General features: G+C 42.7%; 3 protein-coding genes across 3 annotated transcripts in view; all 3 read left to right on the forward strand.

Annotated features, from left to right (window-relative positions):
• LOC137428206 (uncharacterized) overlaps nucleotides 1-9077 on the forward strand; it is a 43110-nt gene extending 34033 nt beyond the window's left edge. The window contains exon 5 of the mRNA XM_078779097.1: nucleotides 7594-9077. Coding sequence (XP_078635223.1) covers nucleotides 7594-7684 — 91 coding nt within the window. The 3' untranslated portion in view covers nucleotides 7685-9077. The remainder of the gene's footprint in view (nucleotides 1-7593) is intronic.
• DTD1 (D-aminoacyl-tRNA deacylase 1) overlaps nucleotides 1-17545 on the forward strand; it is a 903613-nt gene that overhangs the window by 532957 nt on the left and 353111 nt on the right. The window lies entirely within an intron of this gene.
• BTBD7 (BTB domain containing 7) overlaps nucleotides 1-17545 on the forward strand; it is a 643025-nt gene that overhangs the window by 332842 nt on the left and 292638 nt on the right. The gene's annotated exons all lie outside the window — the stretch shown is intronic.

Genomic DNA, 17545 nt, shown 5'->3' on the forward strand with positions numbered 1-17545 from the left:
AGTTCTATCCCTGAGGACCTGTCTAGAAGCGCATGGCTGGCAGCATCTTGGAAGCAGGTGTGGGAAACGGCCAGGCCCACCCGCATCCACCGCTACATCTGGGACCCAGGAGGTGGCGTCATAGGAGAAGACCTACCACGCCTGCAATGGACCTTGCTGGACCGTCTACGTACGGGGGTCGGCCGCTTCAAATCATCGCTGAAGATGTGGGGCCTGGCAGACAGCGCCGCGTGCGAGTGCGGCGAGCCTGAGCAGACTGCCGAACACATAATTACCACCTGCCCCCTATACAGACCACCTTCAGAAGCCGGCCTCTTTGACGTAGGACCAGAGACGAGGGCATGGCTGCACGACACTGAGCTGGCCATCTGATGATACACGAAAGAAGATGAGTCAAAGGTAGAGCTATTTGGCCACAGTACCAGTAGACATGTTTGGCGAAAACCAAAGACAGCATTTGACCACAAGAACCTGATACCAACTGTAAAGCATGGTGGTGGAAATATTATGGTTTGGGGCAGCTTTGCTGCATCAGGGCCGGGGCAGCTTTGCTGCATCAGGGCCTGGGCAGCTCACCATCATAGAATCCACTATGAATTCTTCATTGTACCAGAGGGTGCTTGATGATAATGTGAGGCCATTTGTCGGAAAGTTGAAGCTCAACCGAAGGTGGACCTTGCAACATGACAATGACCCTAAACATACCAGTAAATCCACCAAGGAATGGCTGAAAAGAAAAAAATGGAGGGTTCTGGAATGGCCAAGTCAAAGCCCGGATCTAAATCCCATCGAGATGTTGTGGGGGGATTTGAAATGAGCTGTACATGCAAGAAACCCCTCAAACATCGCACAGCTGAAAGAATTCTGCATGGAGGAGTGGGCAAAAATTTCTCCCAGTCGATGTCAGAGATTGGTAGACAGTTATAAGAAACGCCTACTTGAGGTTGTTTCTGCCAAAGGGGGCAATACCACCTGTTAGAGCCAAGGGTGTACTTACTTTTTCCACATGCGAAATTTGCATTTATGTTTATTTGAAATTATACAATGGACTACAAAATGTAAATGTTTCATGATATTTGTTATATTATATCACCTTTATCTGTCAATATTGTTGAAATGAAGATCAAATAGCTGTATGTTGAAATATGTTGAAAAAGTCAAAACTTTACATGGGGTGTACTTACTTTTTCACGTGACTGTATACTTTGTGTGTCTGTTTGATTTTTTGTGTGATAAATGTTAGCTCTTTCACGAGCCTCAATCCTGTATACAACAAAAAAAAACAAAAAAAAAACAGTCCCCGATACGGTGGGATACAGGGTTTTGCAATCACTTCTCTGTCTGTCTGCGTCTGTCTGTTTGTGTCTGTCTGTTTGTGTGCCTGACCAGGCCATAACGTTTTTACCATTTGAGCTGTTAACATCAAATTTTCAGGAAAGCTTTATTATGAGAATATGGAGAAAACAAATTAATATTTTGGTCAAAACATCAAAAGGTCAAAGGTCAGCATCACAAGAAATCGTCACTTTTCTTCCAATTGGCCTGAAATTTTAGGAATTCGCATATTGGGCTAGTCAATTGGATCTCCAATCAAAAGCTAAAAGACGATTTTTTTCATTGTTTTGTTTTTTTTTTGTTCAAAAGGTCAAAGGTCAAGGTTGCATAAAATCGTCAACTTTCATCTGATTGACCTGAAGTTTTAAGAATTTTTATATTGGGTCACTGAATTGATTCACCAATCAAAAGCTAGAAGCCAATTGTTTTTTTAAAATATCACAAAGTGAAAAATCATAGTCGCATAAAATCATCAATTTTCATCCGATTGACTTGAAACTTGAGCAGGGTTTGCATATTGGGTCACAGAATCCTATTGCTTTTGAGGTCAAAGGGTCAAGGTCACCTAAAATCATGAATGTTTTTGTATTTTTTTTCCGCTGTTTTCATCATGTTTAGCATATGTAAGAAGTCTGGTTACAAAGCGGACAAGGACTGGCTTTGTATTTTCAGATGCTGCCTATTTTAAATTTAAACCCTTCAAAGGTTTTTGTTACAAGATTGTTTTCTGGTCACTGCTGATTTGTGAAATGTCTTCTTTAAAATATATGTGATGATATGTTACATTAAGTTAATGGTACAAATAAAACGAGAATGGAACTCAGTCGAGAGGATACATCCACCAGGCTGAACAGTTTATGTTTTGTATCCCACTGATAGGCCGGATCTGGATCCAGGACTTAACCAAAATCGAATCGGCTTGTTCTTGTCGCCTAACCAACTCATCCACCTAATTTTGTCCGAATCCGTCCAAAACTTTTTGAAATATCATGCTCCACATAATTTTCGGCCCTATCTCTCAATTGTGAAGAATCTCTTTAATAATTCTCGGATCCGGATCTGGATCCGGATCTTCAGCAAAATCTAATCGATTTGTTCTGTGATAAACCCAAGCTGTCCACCAAGTTTTACCCGAATCCATCGATAACGTTTTGAGATATCCTGCTCACAGACAGACAGGTGTGAAAATATAACCTCCGTCTACCTTCGGTGGTGAAGGTAGTAATCAACTGGACAGATTCTCTAGTATTATAGGGTGCCGATATATAACAGGCATTTTGGACAAATTACCCAAATCCACAAGCATGACACACTATAATAAGGATAATGTAGCTAATCTCTTGAGTTGAATGGTGCCCCAATAATTATTCTTACCTTCCAGTTGGGTCTGCTGCATGAGGAAAGATTTTTTGCCAAAGTTTTTCTGCGAAGCACCAATCAAACATTTTATAGTCGTTTCGTTAATCGAACCCAGACTAAACGGATCAAAGGAATGTGCACTACCTCTGCAGTACCTTATCAGACCAAACAATTAATATACCATATATACGATACTGGTGTTGGCTTAGCGGTTTGGGTGTGGCTTGGGATCCTAGGATCCTGGGTTTGAATCCCGGTCGATCGCTGAATTAACACCAGGGGGGTTGACTCAGCCTGTCATCCTTCCGAAGTCGGCAAATTCAGTACCAGTTCACTGGTAATTCCCTGTGTGTCGCAATAGGCGACTAACAGGGTTGGCGGCAGGAAGGGCATCCGGCCATAAAACATTGCTTCAAAAATGCGACCACGGTGCCCGAAAAAGGCTAACCCCTGCTCTGCGGGGGAAAATGGCCTTTAAAGGTGGTTCTATGTACAAGGACTTGAAAGATACCTTCTGCGACAATTCCGCAAATAAAAGAGCCGACCTTTAATTGAAATAAACCCAGACAGCGTTTAATCACTACCAGGAGCCTGAGGTCCCTGAAAATAAATAAATAATAGAAACAAAACTCGAAAAAAATACGCATACATATTAAATAATTAACCACCACAATTTGTGTGTACACAAGTACACAACCTCCACTCCCTACCAGTCCTGTAGACCTGTCGGCCCTCCTTCCCTTGCGTAAGAAAATGATGTCTCCTTTAATGGATACACTGATTGTTGTTTCTGATGTGCAAAGTGCAGTGATCTCCTACCTAAAGTTTCATTCAATCCAGACCCCAAGGCTTGGGTTTGATCCCACAACTTGTCATCAAATCGGACACCTCGGCGGCCACGTGGCCGTCGAGAGGACATTCTTGTGTTGCTGGAGCCCCCAACGGAGCTGATGAAGCTCCTGCCGATCTGAAACCTTTTGCGAGCTTATGACTCAGCTCTGCTGCACCAAAGTCTGAACGGAAATGCGTCATTGTCAAAATCAAAGGCAAGACAGATATAAAATAGCGCAGCATGCAAGGCGAGATGTTTGGACTGTCACAGTGAAAGGCTTTTATCATCCAATGCAACCTCATATTGCATGCCCCCACCACCTCCACCTCAACCGTCATCCCACCTTGGGAGAGAGGGAGCACACACATGCTCTTGGCAAAGCTGGAGCGTTTCTGCACCATGGTCTTTCTTGCGCTGCCTCAAATGAAGCAAAGTGATCCTAAAAGACCACACTCATGGATGATGATAGAGAAGCAGCTATGTGACGTCACATATATTGAACCAGAACGGCACTCGGTATGTATACCTCCACCAAGCTGAACAGGTTATGTTTTGTATCTTCCTGATAGGCCGGATCCAGACTCCGATCTTCACCAAAATCAAATTAATTCTTCCTTGTCACACACCAAACCTGTCCACCAAATTTTGTCCGAATCCATCGACAACTTTTTGAGATATTCTGCTCACAGACAGACAGATAGACAGGGGTAAAAACATAACCTCCATCAACCTTTGGTGACAGAGGTAATAATGTTTGAAATACAGATGTCCTGCTATAAATCTAACATTTCCATGAAGAATCCCTTCAAAAAGGGTGTTTTTAGCTTGCTACTAATAAATCATTCCAACTGACAATTGATGTCACAGATGTAGAATACTTGCCTTTGAATTGTGTAGTTTGGGTTTGAATCCTGGCCTGACTACAAACGGTCATGTTGGCACTTCTCAGGCAGGCCCAACATTGGCTAGCCCATATGATCTTTATACATTAACTGCTAGATGTTAAGGATCCCACGTTATCTTTTGAGAAGAGTAGGCCATTGTGAGTCAGCACCTTGCCAGAATTGCAAATTCCTTGCCGAATCATGGCTCGAACATCAGGCCTAGCCATTCGATCTGTGAAATTGTGCTTTCACGATCTGACGAACACGGCTAATGGGTTATATGACAAAAGGTGTTGTTATTTATCTAATCTAAATGGTTATAAATATTATGCAAGATAAGTTGTAAACTATAACAATGCGACTGTGGCACCAATATGCCTCCGCATAGTCCCACAATGGGTAGATGCCATCACTCTGCATATGTATGGGTAGGGGATCACGTTTGTGAAGTTTCGTGTTGATCAGATAAGGTTCGTTTTTCTATCGAAGATGGCTGTCAAACCATGTGACCTTTGACATCATCATTTTAAAACTATATTCAACAGTGCTGTTAGATGATATTTGTAAAATTTTGCATCGATAGGGTGAGCGGTTTCAGAGATATAATGATTTAATATTTTCCTTCAATCCAATATGGCTGCCAAACCATGTGACCTATGATGTCATAAATTTAATATTTCAATACAAATGCGTCATCGATCATGTGCATGCAATTTCAGATTTTTAGGATAAGGAATTCGATTAAAACTTTTTGGCTGGTATCCCACTTCACCTATGATGTCATCATTGTCATGCTTTTGTTCCCCATTGGGAGTACTTGACAATGGACCAAGTTTAAAAAATTTCCATTCAGTGGTTTCCGAGAAATAATATTTTAATTCTTTGCTTTTAATCCAATATGGCTGCCATACCACGTGACCTATGACATCACAATTATCATAAAAACATTCTGCATGGGTGCCACTCCTACCCTGAAAGTATCGTCTCAATCAGACATATGGTTGACATATGAATCAGACATAACATATGGTTGCTGAGAAAAACGAGGTTTAGCCCATACAGACGGAAGGACGGAAGGATGGACGGATGGACAACACAAAAACATAATGCCCCCGGCGACTTTGTCGGCAGAGGCATAAAAAAAAAATAGAGAGGGCACAGTCCTTTGTCCTTTTTAGTCACTTTTAGCCTTCGTCCTTTGAAGACCCTTTCAACACTTTACACCATTTAGACCCTGAACACTTTAGACCCGTGAGACTGCTTAGACCGTTTTAACCCCATTCGACCTTTTAAGACCCTTTGGACCCTTACACCCTTTAGACCACTTTAGACCCTAACTACTTTGGGAATATACCCTTTAGACCCCTTAGACACATTAAACCCCACAGACTTGAAGACTCCTTTTAACCCATTAAACCCCTATAGACTCCATAGACCCCTTACACTTGTAGACCTTTAGATTATTTAGAATTTTTGCTGATCTTGCTGATCCTTTAAGACACTTTCGATCTTTACACCCTTTAGATCGTTTAGACCCTAACTACTATTGGAATGTACCCCTTAGACCTCTTAGACCTTAGACCTCTTAGACCCTTTTAAACCCCTATAGAACATTGAGACCTTTCGACCCATTATGACCCTTTTAAGCCCCTATTGATCCTTTAGACCTTTACACCCTTTAGATCCCTTGGACTTTTAGACACCTGAAGACCTTTTTTAGTCCTTTTAAGACTTTCAACACTTTAGACCCTTTACACTCCTTTAGGGTCTAGAAGGATTTAAGGATCCTTTCACTGGACAAAAACTAATGGAATATTTTTCATCAATTCAGGACTTGCTGATCCTCCATAGTTTTCACTGTGTGAATGCAATCATGTTATCAGGCCTTTCAGCCCCCACGGGCCCCTAATTTTCCCTCTAATCAAACTTAAAATCAACATACAGCCCGACTATGACCGCCCTCTATCGGAAGACGAGCGTCTGTCCCACTTGAGACGATTCATCTTTAATTTGAAATCAGCCAGAGACCTCTGGTGCAGATATACAGAATACTGAACATGCTCGTACAACCCGGACCGATGAGCTTGTACTGGGAGGGAATATTTCCCCACCTTCCTGTCATGTACCCATTTTATATTACAGAGCCAACATTGTCAGGTGAACTATTAAAACAGCAAAAATTCGAAGAAGCGATTCCTTTTCTTCGCAAGAAAAATGAAAACAAGTAGAGCACGAAAATGACCAGAGTACACTGCACGCGGCTGGCCAATATGATTGGAGTACAACACCCCCATGCCAAATAAATAAATAAATAATTTATCTTCCAGCATGCGACATTGCCTGGGCACCCAGCGTTAACATCATGAAGCACATGGAGATGGAATTGGGAGGGAGCGGTGTACAATAATTGATTGATTAATTAAAATAAATAAATAATAATCATAAAATAATTAATTTCTTAATCAATTGGCTAATGGCTTACCTAAACCACCACTGCTTCATCCGAATCTGTAACTTTTTGAAAATTAAATAATTAATGAAAATAAAGAAATTATCAATTAATTGATTAATCAATAAATGAAAAATACCCTTTATAGCCAAATCATTCATTCATTGTCGTTTCCAAATATAAGCTTCCGAGCTCAAACGGTGCCTGAGATATTGTCCAGATGAGAAATTAAATAAATAACTAAAATAAATAAATAATAATCGTAAAATAATTTATTAATAAATTGGCTAATAGCTTACCTAAGCCACCACTGTTTTATCCGAATCTGTAGCTTCTTGAAAATCTGTAATCTGTAACCCCCTTCGGTGCCCAGCGATGACGTCATGCAGCATATGGAGACGGAATTGGGAGGGAGCGGTGTACAATAATTGATTGATTAATGGATTAATTAAAATAAATAAATAATAATCGTAAAATATTTAATTTCTTAATAAATTGGCTAATAGCATACCTAAACCACCACTGTTTCATCCGAATCTGTAACTTCTTGAAAATCTGTAATCTGTAACCCCCCTTCGGTGCCCAGCGATGACGTCATGCAGCGCCTGGAGATGGAATAAGACAGGAGCGGTGTACAACAAAATATACACTTTAATTATTGACCAAATTTATACTAAACTGAGACAGTGAAGATGATTGGTTGTCTCACAACGCCTTTAAATCTTTCCCTGCAGGAAGCCTCGGAGGAGGGAACAGAATGGAGTGATACAGCAGTCGGAGTATGCCCTCACTGTACAAGCAGAACGGGTGATTCCCCAGGCCTAACCTTGCAACTTGTCTTTGGGTCGATCTTGCACTGTTTGTCTCAATTACTCTCAAGATTATTCTGTGGAACCACAGAGGCTTAAAATAGCCAAGTGGTTTGAAAGCAAGACCTGCAGTTAATTTTGAAGCATGGAAATAGTTGAAGAACACTTGAGTAGACCACTTGCCTGTGTTTGTGTCTCGAATAATGGACTATAACAGGATCTGCTTGCTACACAGGTCAATCATACAGATCTCAAGGTGTAGATACATGAAAATTCCTTTATATATGTGACAAGGGTCATAATTGTGTGTGGAAGAAAGTTGAGCTCAAATATGCACAATTAACCTTGTGTATTGTAGCCATGTGGGCTCCACCAAGCAAACGTGGCCACATTAGTCAGGTGACCCTACATGTCAGCCATTTTCAAAGTGGGAGTGCTACGGTCTACAGAACTAATAGCTATCAAATGTATTGTTGCGGATCTCAGGTTCGTCGACGTACTAAGGGGGGGTTAAGCCCTGCTCCCCCTCGAACTCCGAGTCCACGAGGCTGCCAACCACACTACACACTAGTATTCAACAGTATTCACAACAGTACAGCTACTACAACCGTATTCTTGACAGGATTAATTCGTCAATTTGGTCTTTCTGGTTGCATCGTAACTGAGGCCGAGTCACTGCTGAGGTGCGACTGTGCTGCCGATGCAACGCGCCTGTAGATTCAGGCAATAATTTTGGAATCAGGATGCTAAAGGCCTACTCTTTCTAGCCGGTCCACGAGTCTAGACATTGTATCCAAAAAAGCAACTTGGGACTGTTTACCTTCCCAAGTGAATGGTGGAACATGGACGTGCCCGCTTGGCTTCTCCTCCGAAGGGCAGCATACTCGTCGATTCACCTCCCAGCCTGGGAATGACCGTTTAGAGTCAGTAAGGGAATTGAACCGAGGCAGGGCAGGTCATAGGTGAGTGTGCTACCTCTGAGGGGGAGTAAATGGCTTGCCTAAACCACAACTGCTTCATCCGAATCTGTAACTTTTTGAAAATGAATTAATTAATGGAAATAAATAAATTATCAATTAATTGATTCATCAATAAATGAAAAATGTTTTGTATGCTCCAGCAATCGACGAGATACAGGTCGTCGGTCCAACTGGTAACTTGGAGAATCTACAGAACAGATAAGATGAACAAACGTCACTCAACTGGCAGCCAAAAATCCATTACCCAATCAATGCACGAATGCTCGCTCTTGCTGGAAAGACACTGGCATCTTATAACTTCCGCAAAACTGCCAACATGGCCGGCTTAACGGTCTCAAAAGGATATTTTCTCATTTGAAATGCACCAGTTTTATTATCTATGTCATCTCTGGATTCAAACCCGGACAGGGAATAAACTCGTGAAGAGCACACCTTCCCGTACCTATTATTCCTTTTTATTTTTATTTTTTATGTTGAAGGCTCCAGGCACAGACTATACAGCCCTCATCGAGGCCAGGCCTTAAATGAAAGAGAAGAAAAAATGTATGGTGGTTGTTAGTGAGAAAGACAGGTTGAAGCTAGCCCGGTACTTACTCAAGGGAGTAAGTACCATGGGTGGATCCAGGATTTTTTTTAAGGGGAACTCAAGCAATCAAGGGAATTCCGTGGGTTTTTAAGGGGGCTCCAGCAATCAAGAGAAAAGCAAGGGTGGATCCTGGAATTTAAAAAAAAATGGGGATGGGGGGTTTGAAAACGAGGAAATAGTGGATGAATCCCAAAAATATTTAAAGGGGGAGGGGGGCTCTAGCAATCAAGGGAATTCCGTGGGTTTTTAAGGGGGCTCCAGCAATCAAGAGAAAAGCAAGGGTGGATCCAGGAATTTTTTTAAAAATGGGGATGGGGGGTTTGAAAACGAGGAAATACAGTGGATGAATCCCAAAAATATTTAAAGGGGGAGGGGGGCTCTAGCAATCAAGGGAATTCCGTGGGTTTTTAAGGGGGCTCCAGCAATCAAGAGAAAAGCAAGGGTGGATCCAGGAATTTTTTTTAAAATGGGGATGGGGGGTTTGAAAACGAGGAAATACAGTGGATGAATCCCAAAAATATTTAAAGGGGGAGGGGGGCTCTAGCAATCAAGGGAATTCCGTGGGTTTTTAAGGGGGCTCCAGCAATCAAGAGAATACCAGGGTGGATCTTGGAATTAAAAAAAAAATGGGGATGGGGGGTTTGAAAACAAGGAAATACAGTGGATGAATCCAAAAAAATATTTAAAGGGGGAGGGGGGCTCTAGCAATCAAGGGAATTCCATGGGTTTTTAAGGGGGCTCCAGCAATCAAGAGAATACCAGGGGTGGATCCAGGAATTTAAAAAAAATGGGGATGGGGGGTTTGAAAACGAGGAAATCACAGTGGATGAATCCAAAAAAATATTTAAAGGGGGAGGGGGGCTCTAGCAATCAAGAGAATTCCGTGGGTTTTTAAGCAGGCTCCAGTAATCAAGAGAATACCAGGGGTGGATCCTGGAATAAAAAAAAATGGGGATGGGGGGTTTGAAAACAAGGAAATACAGTGGATGGACCCCAAAAAAAATTAAAAGGGGGAGGGGGGCTCTAGCAATCAAGGGAATTCCATCGGTGGTTCCAGGATTTTTTAATGGGGCTCCAGCAATCAAGAGAATACCAGGGGTGGATCCAGGATTTTTTTTTTTAAGGGGTCTCTAGAAATAAAGGGAATACCATGGGTGCATCCAGAATTATTTTTTTTAGGGGCAGCTCCAGAAAGCAACAGAATGAGTTCATACTCGCCCAGATGCTGTGGTAGCTGTAAGTTTGAGTGAGACAGAAAGTAAGACCAGCAATCCTGACACAGAGAGTGTAAGACTGTAAGATGGTTCCGGGCACCACTTGAACGCTCCTAAGCCAGCACGGTAGTACTACCCTGAGCGGTTGCTGTCTACAACCTACTACCTATGATTCTGCCTTCCCTTTCCTGTATTAAATTGAAAAGGCATCTTTTTTTACAAACTTAATTGTTTGAAGGTTTAAGATTGCCTGTTAGTGGGGCGGCTTAGCCCAAATATTCAAAAGAATTGTGCATTTTGTGAAACAAGCACCAAATTTGGCACAAATGTACATTAATATGTTGCGAACATTTTCAGATATTGGGCCACTTGAAATTCCGTAATTTTTTTTTCAAATTTTTTCAAATTTCGTAATTTCAAATTTTTCGGGTGACACCGTCACAATTTCGGTCTTCGAGGCCGGCCGATAGGCAAAGTGTGACCGGAAGGGACGAGGTTCTCCTGACCACGTGGCCCTCGATCTGGGAAGCGAGAGGCGTTCCATTAGTGGACGCGCCCCTCACGCCCGACTTTTGGGCGGCCCCGGCAGGCCGTTTGTTTTGACGTTCCGTGACAGGCCCCGCACCCCCACCTCCGGGCCGACCGGAAGCTTGTGCTGAGTACATCATACCTGAACAACTCAGTGAGGCAGAACACAGCAGTGCACACCAGGGTGACCCCTTCAGTGCATAAACCAATTAACCTGTCCACTGCAGGGCATATAGAAATGAAGTTATTTTCTGCATATAATAATAATATAAGTTCAGTTCTATATAACAATTTCTGTTATCACCACTACCACTACAACTACCACTACTACAAGCTTTGTCTGGAATTTTGTGGACTAACAGACAAACAGACATACAGACAAGCTGGGATCAAAACATTACCTCCTTCCACCATTGAGTGTAGAGGTAAACATCATGGAAATTATATCATGCCCTAGATTTAATTCATGCTTACCCGTGTATTTGCTTCACTGGTTCACAAGGTCTTTTGCATACATGTAATTCAGACTCTCGTCTTCATTGCTGACCACACAATGTTCGCAACATATTAATGTACATTTGTGCCAAATTTGGTGCTTGTATCACAAAATGCACAATTCTTTTGAATATTTGGGCTAAGCCGCCCCACTATATCGGCCGGCCTCGAAGACCGAAATTGTGACGGTGTCACCCGAAAAATTTGAAATTACGAAATTTGAAAAAATTTGAAAAAAAAAATTACGGAATTTCAAGTGGCCCAATATCTGAAAATGTTCGCAACATATTAATGTACATTTGTGCCAAATTTGGTGCTTGTATCACAAAATGCACAACAGGTTTGCTATGCTGCTACACTATGTACAAAATGGTTGTCAACCTATAGTTATATGCTTGTGCTCTATCCTTTTAAAATGCTGAGCATCAAGCAAGGAAGAAGTACCATTTTGAAAGGCTTGGCTGGGGTTCAAACCTCCCAGACTCAGAGCAGACGTGGGTCGTGCCACATTTGGGTTGATGATTTTTAGGTGCTTACCAATGATTACCTATTGCAATTGTTGCTTTGCAGGCAGTGACATCACAAAATATGCCGTCCCTTGATGGACATTAACCTGGGGACCCATCTGCTGGCATCAATGGGAGGACATTCAAAATTCCGCCGTGTCTTGCGACAAAGTAGGTGAGGTTTCGCCAGAAACCTGAACAAATTACAAATTCCTGCTCTAACTTAAAGGGGGCACTGCATCAACTGTATACTGTATAGTCACCTCCCAGAGATGATGGCTACCTGCAGGTGGACTCCTAATTGACTCCAGGGTCAATATGCATCCAATACCCATTATCCATGAAATATGATGATAACAGACCAAACTCACTTTTGTTTTATCATCATTAAGATAATATTGAAATATCCAGTTACTCAATTCATTTATTTTTGTGCAACTCCTGATGACTGTCCTTATTTGCGTCATTTCCGGGAGCAACACACCGGTACCACTGATGTAGTGACCCCTATAGGTCAGAGCAGGAATTTAAAAATTTGTTTTAGGATGCCGGTGATGATTCGCCTAATCTTCGCTAAAGACACCGAGGGATCTTCAACGTCCATCAATGACCAGTGCTGGTAGACGGGTCGGGTCCTCTGACCTAATGTCCACCTGAGGGACGGTGCACACATTGATGTATCTCCCTGCCTGTGAAATGCCAGGATGACATTTTATAGTTTAGATTCAAACCCAGACTAGACCGCTTAGACACAAGTATGCGTACCTCTAATCCATCCTGCCAGCACCAAAATGGTGTAATACTGTATATAGAGTGTACTTGTTTCAGTAAGTTCCCGCAATTAATCATTATTTCCATGCGCCATATCACGAGCGGTGGCTTTACCTCGGAGAGAGAAGATTCTTCATGAAAAGAAGTGAAAAGTTGCAAAAAAAAAATTGTTGTTGCAGATACGAGTCCCTGATATGACTCGTAATCGCCTTTTCATTCGCCGGTGTTTCTTTTGCAAGAAGGTGCCATGGTGGTTCATGTGCAGCCTGTGGCTGCTGGTTGCATCATTTTCTGTGGGCGTGGCTGCCGCTGATGCAATGCCTCTCCATAACTAGTCATCTGGTACTCATTTTGCCACCTTCGGTAGGATGACAGGCTGAGTCAACCCACCTGGTGTTAATTAAACGGGCTGACAGGGGCTTGAATTCAGGACCCTAAGATCTCAAGATATCCACCTGCACAGTTAAGCCAACATTAGGCTTAATGATTGTGTCTAATGTGATGTGATACACAGATCCAGGATTTTTTTTTTAAGGTGGGCTCTAACAATCAAGGGAATGCCATGGGTCGATTACAGGATTTCTTTTAAAGGGAGGGGGGCTCTGTTGATCAAGAGAATACCATGTGTGGATTCAGAACTTTTAAGGGAGGCTCTATAAATCAAGGGAATACCATGTGTGGATCCAGGAATAAATAAATAAAAGGGGGTGGGGGGTTTGAAAACTCGGAAATACAGTGGGTGGATCAAAAAAACAAATTTTAAGGGAGGGGGGCTCTAGCAATCAAGGGAATTCCATGGGTGGATCCAGGATATTTTAAAGGGGGACTCTAACAATCAAGGGAATTCCATGGATTTTTTAAGGAGGCTCCAGCAATCAGGAGAATACCAGGGGTGGATCCAGGAATTTATTTTAAAAGGGAGTTGGGGGAGGGGGGTTGAAAACAAGGAAATGCAGTGGATGAATCCAAAAAAATATTTAAAGGGGGAGGGGGGCTCTAGCAATCCCACCGATCCAGGATTTTTTAAGAGGGCTTCAGCAATCAAGAGAATACCAGGGGTGGATCCAGGGATTAAAGTGCAGGGGGGGGGAGTTGAAAACAAGGAAATACAGTGGATGGATCCCAAAAAAAATTAAGGGGGGAGGGGCACTCCAGCAATCAAGGGAATTCCGTGGGTGGATCCAGGATTATTTTTTTTTAAAGGGGGCTCTAGAAATAAAGGGAATACCAGGGATGGATCCAGGATTTTTTTTAAAGGGGGCTCTATCAATCAAGAGAATACCAGGGATGGATCCAGGACTTAAAAAAAAAAAAGGGTGAGGGTCGAGAAATCAAGGGAATACCATGGGTGGATCCAGAATATATTTTTTTAGGGGCAGCTCCAGAAATCAACAGAATGAGTTCATACTCGCCCAGATGCTGTGACTGCGAGCTTTCCTCTTTATGACTTTTCCTCCACTTGGGGTCCCATTATATTGCGTAAGAGATGCTCAAAATAAAACTGAGAATATTAATTTAGCAACGTGTCACTTAATGATATTAATTTAAAAATAAATTATGGCCTGTCCAGAGGGATACTAGCATTATAAGCGCAACTAGCATTATAAGCAATACTTCAAGAGTGCATCTCAAGTGCTACCATGAGCTGTCAGGATGGCCTAGCGATACACACACTCATCTTTAATCGGTCTAGCCTTGGTCTGAATCCCAATTCAGCTATGAACTGTCATCCCGGTGTTTCACAGTGCCCCAGTCAGTCTTCATTTGAAACCTGTGAATGCCATTTTGATTCCGCTAATGGTTGACACAGGTGCCAAAGTCTCGCTTCTAAATGAGACAACTTATGTCAACAAAATTTACGCATTCCCCTGAAACTGACTTCGACGGCCCTGTCACGTTATGGCAAGACCAAATTTACCGTGCTGGGCACTGCCAGCCGACCTGTCTGGTACAAAAACTACCACACTGGTGTACCTTCAATTTTCTACATCATCACAACAGGTGCCAATCTGATGGGGCTGGACGTATTCCACGTCTGCATTTAGCGGGCTGATTCCTGTGGTGGCACTGACATCCTGCAGGTCATGACCGCCTGGCACTACACATTTCCTGCATTGTTGACAGGCTCAGGGTGCATCAACCCACTTTGTACACCAGTCGACAGTCAACTCTGCTGTGGCATCAGTCATTCAACCCCAGCGAAGAATGCTTCTGTCCCTCCGGGACCAGGTTACAGCCGAACTACAGCGCCTCCTTGACTCTGATATCAACACATCCCTTTGGATTTTGAACCTGGTCATTGCAGGAAAAATCTGGGGGCCGCAACTGTGTGTGAATCTCCTCGGATGCAAATAGCTCTCCTCGGAAGCGAGCAGCTTACCTCAGACAACGCAAGCAACCCTGTTCCATTCAATGCAACATCTTTAATTCTCCTGGGCTAGGCATGGCCGATGGCTATGGGGGCGAAGGTCACCATCGGATCCTTTGCACCCAGGGCCGGCGCTACCATTAGGCCAACTTTGCAGCCGCCTCGGGCGTAGACATCAGAGGGGCGCATTACTGAACCTTAAAGGATCACAGTTTTATACAAATTTTTGTTTTAAGAAAAAAGATAATAGCCGGCAAAGCCGGTGTTGTCAATGAACGCGTATGTATTATGTTGAAAACCTGATTATGCCTTGGCTCGAGAATTCCGAAGCGCAGTGGAGGCCGCCATCTTGCGGATGTGGAAGTATGCATAACAAATTTAAAACGTTCATTAGGAGTTTCTTTCACCCGTCATTGTTTGATTCACATTCTTATGCACCTCCAATGTACTAGTACCCGACTGCAAAGCCGCAATGAGCCGGCGAAGCCAAAGCCTCTTGCCACTATTTTACCCATCACTATGGTATCAGTAGGTTAGGTACTTGGTAGTAGGTAGGTGTAGTAGGTACCGTACCTGGTAAGACTTGGTAAAAGAGAAGAGCAGAGAGTCCTCCCCAATACCTGTATACCTCTTGCCACTATTTTACCCATCACCATGGCATCAGTAGGTTAGGTAGTTGGTAGTAGGTAGGTAGGTAGTTGGTAGTAGGTAGGTGTAGTAGGTACCGTACCTGGTAAGACTTGGTAAAAGAGAAGAGCAGAGAGTCCTCCCCAATGGCAATACCTGCATACAATAAATGTCAGAAGAAGCTTAAGGAAGTAACTATACGATGTGCTAGCTTAGGGCCTATTTTAAGAAATTTTAACTGGGCTTAACATACGTTTTCACAGTACCGTATGTGTGTCGTCTTCTAACTTCAGTCGCTGTCAGGCGCCAGGGCTGGTTCTCTGACTCTCCGGGCACGGCAGCTTCCTCCACCAGAAGACGTTAGCTTGCAGTGATTAATTCGGTGAATTCCGTCTCAACTTCGGATATTTCCGGCCGTGAAAAACTATCCGTATTTCTAAACTAAATATGTAAACCGCTTATACCGTATTTCTGGCCGTGAAAAACGATCCCGTACGGCCGCGAGATTCCTAAAAAATAATTATTCGTCAATGTTAGAATATTTGACCGTCCGTTTTCACCCTCCGAAACGCGTAATAATATTTTTTCAAATGCTCGAATCTCATTGGTTCTGGTGTTTGATGACGATTTTCGTTGAAGATAACGAGGTTGGTCTTAACGTATTTTAATTACTAATTAGAGGTTTCATTCGATTGTGAATCATAGAACGACGGGTGAAACAAACTCCTATTGAACTTTTTTGCAATTGTTTTATGCAAACTTCCACATCCGGCCGATGGCCGCCACCATTGAGTGATTTCATTTTAGAAATATTTTTTGCAAATGCTCGACTCTCATTGGGTCCGGTGTTTGGTGACGCATTTTGTTGAAGATAACCAGGCCCGTGCGGGCCGATGTTGGTCTTAAATTATTTTATTAATACATTGGAGGTGCATAAGATTGTGAATCAAACGATGACGGGTGAAAGAAACTCCCAATGAACGTTTTAACGTTTTAACGATAACCAGGCCCAACGTTTCCCCCCTGGGTCCAAAACCGAACATATAAGTCGTGTTGGTTTAGCTACAGTTTCTAGATGAAAGAAAGCCTTAGTTGGGGTATCTGGAACCTTGATATTCTGTATTCTTAGCCTAACCAGTGTGCCCGCTGCTTTTTCATGGATCAAATCCCTTAATTGGGCCTTCTTCTCGAGTAGCAACCGATAGTTCACTGCGTTGCTCTCATTGGCCAGCTTGCCCTCTAACCTTAAGATATCTGCTTCTAAGCAAGCCATCGTGATATGTTTTACATTGGTACAGTGCGAATTAAATTGTTGACAAAATACTCGAATTTGGGTCTTTAGGTTGTCCCACCAAAGACTAATTGAGGAGAAAGAAGATTTTTTTTGTACTCATTTCAGCCCAGAAATCACGAAAGGAATCTGTAAATAAACTATCTTCTAACAGTTTAACGTTAAACTTCCAGTAACTATTTCTGCATGTTGGTCGAGGAAAAGAAAGATCTAAGGTTACCATATGGTGGTCTGAAAACACTGACGGAAAACAACCTGAAGAGACCGCGACGTTCCTAAAGGGTACATTAATGTACCAGCGGTCGAGTCTTGCCAACGACACCCGACCATTGGCACATCGACACCAGGTATACTGGGCTACGTTGGGGTGATGCAATCGCCAAACATCCAGTAGACCGGCCGTCTTAAAGAAACGGGATAGATCCGCATGGGACTCGGGGTGAGGTTCTGCAGAATTTCTGTCCTTCGAAGGGTCTAAGGTGCAATTAAAGTCACCACCAATGCACACACA

This window comes from Myxine glutinosa, chromosome 5 (genome assembly GCF_964187855.1).
Source record: "Myxine glutinosa chromosome 5, kmMyxGlut1.1, whole genome shotgun sequence".
Classification (NCBI taxonomy): domain Eukaryota; kingdom Metazoa; phylum Chordata; class Myxini; order Myxiniformes; family Myxinidae; genus Myxine; species Myxine glutinosa.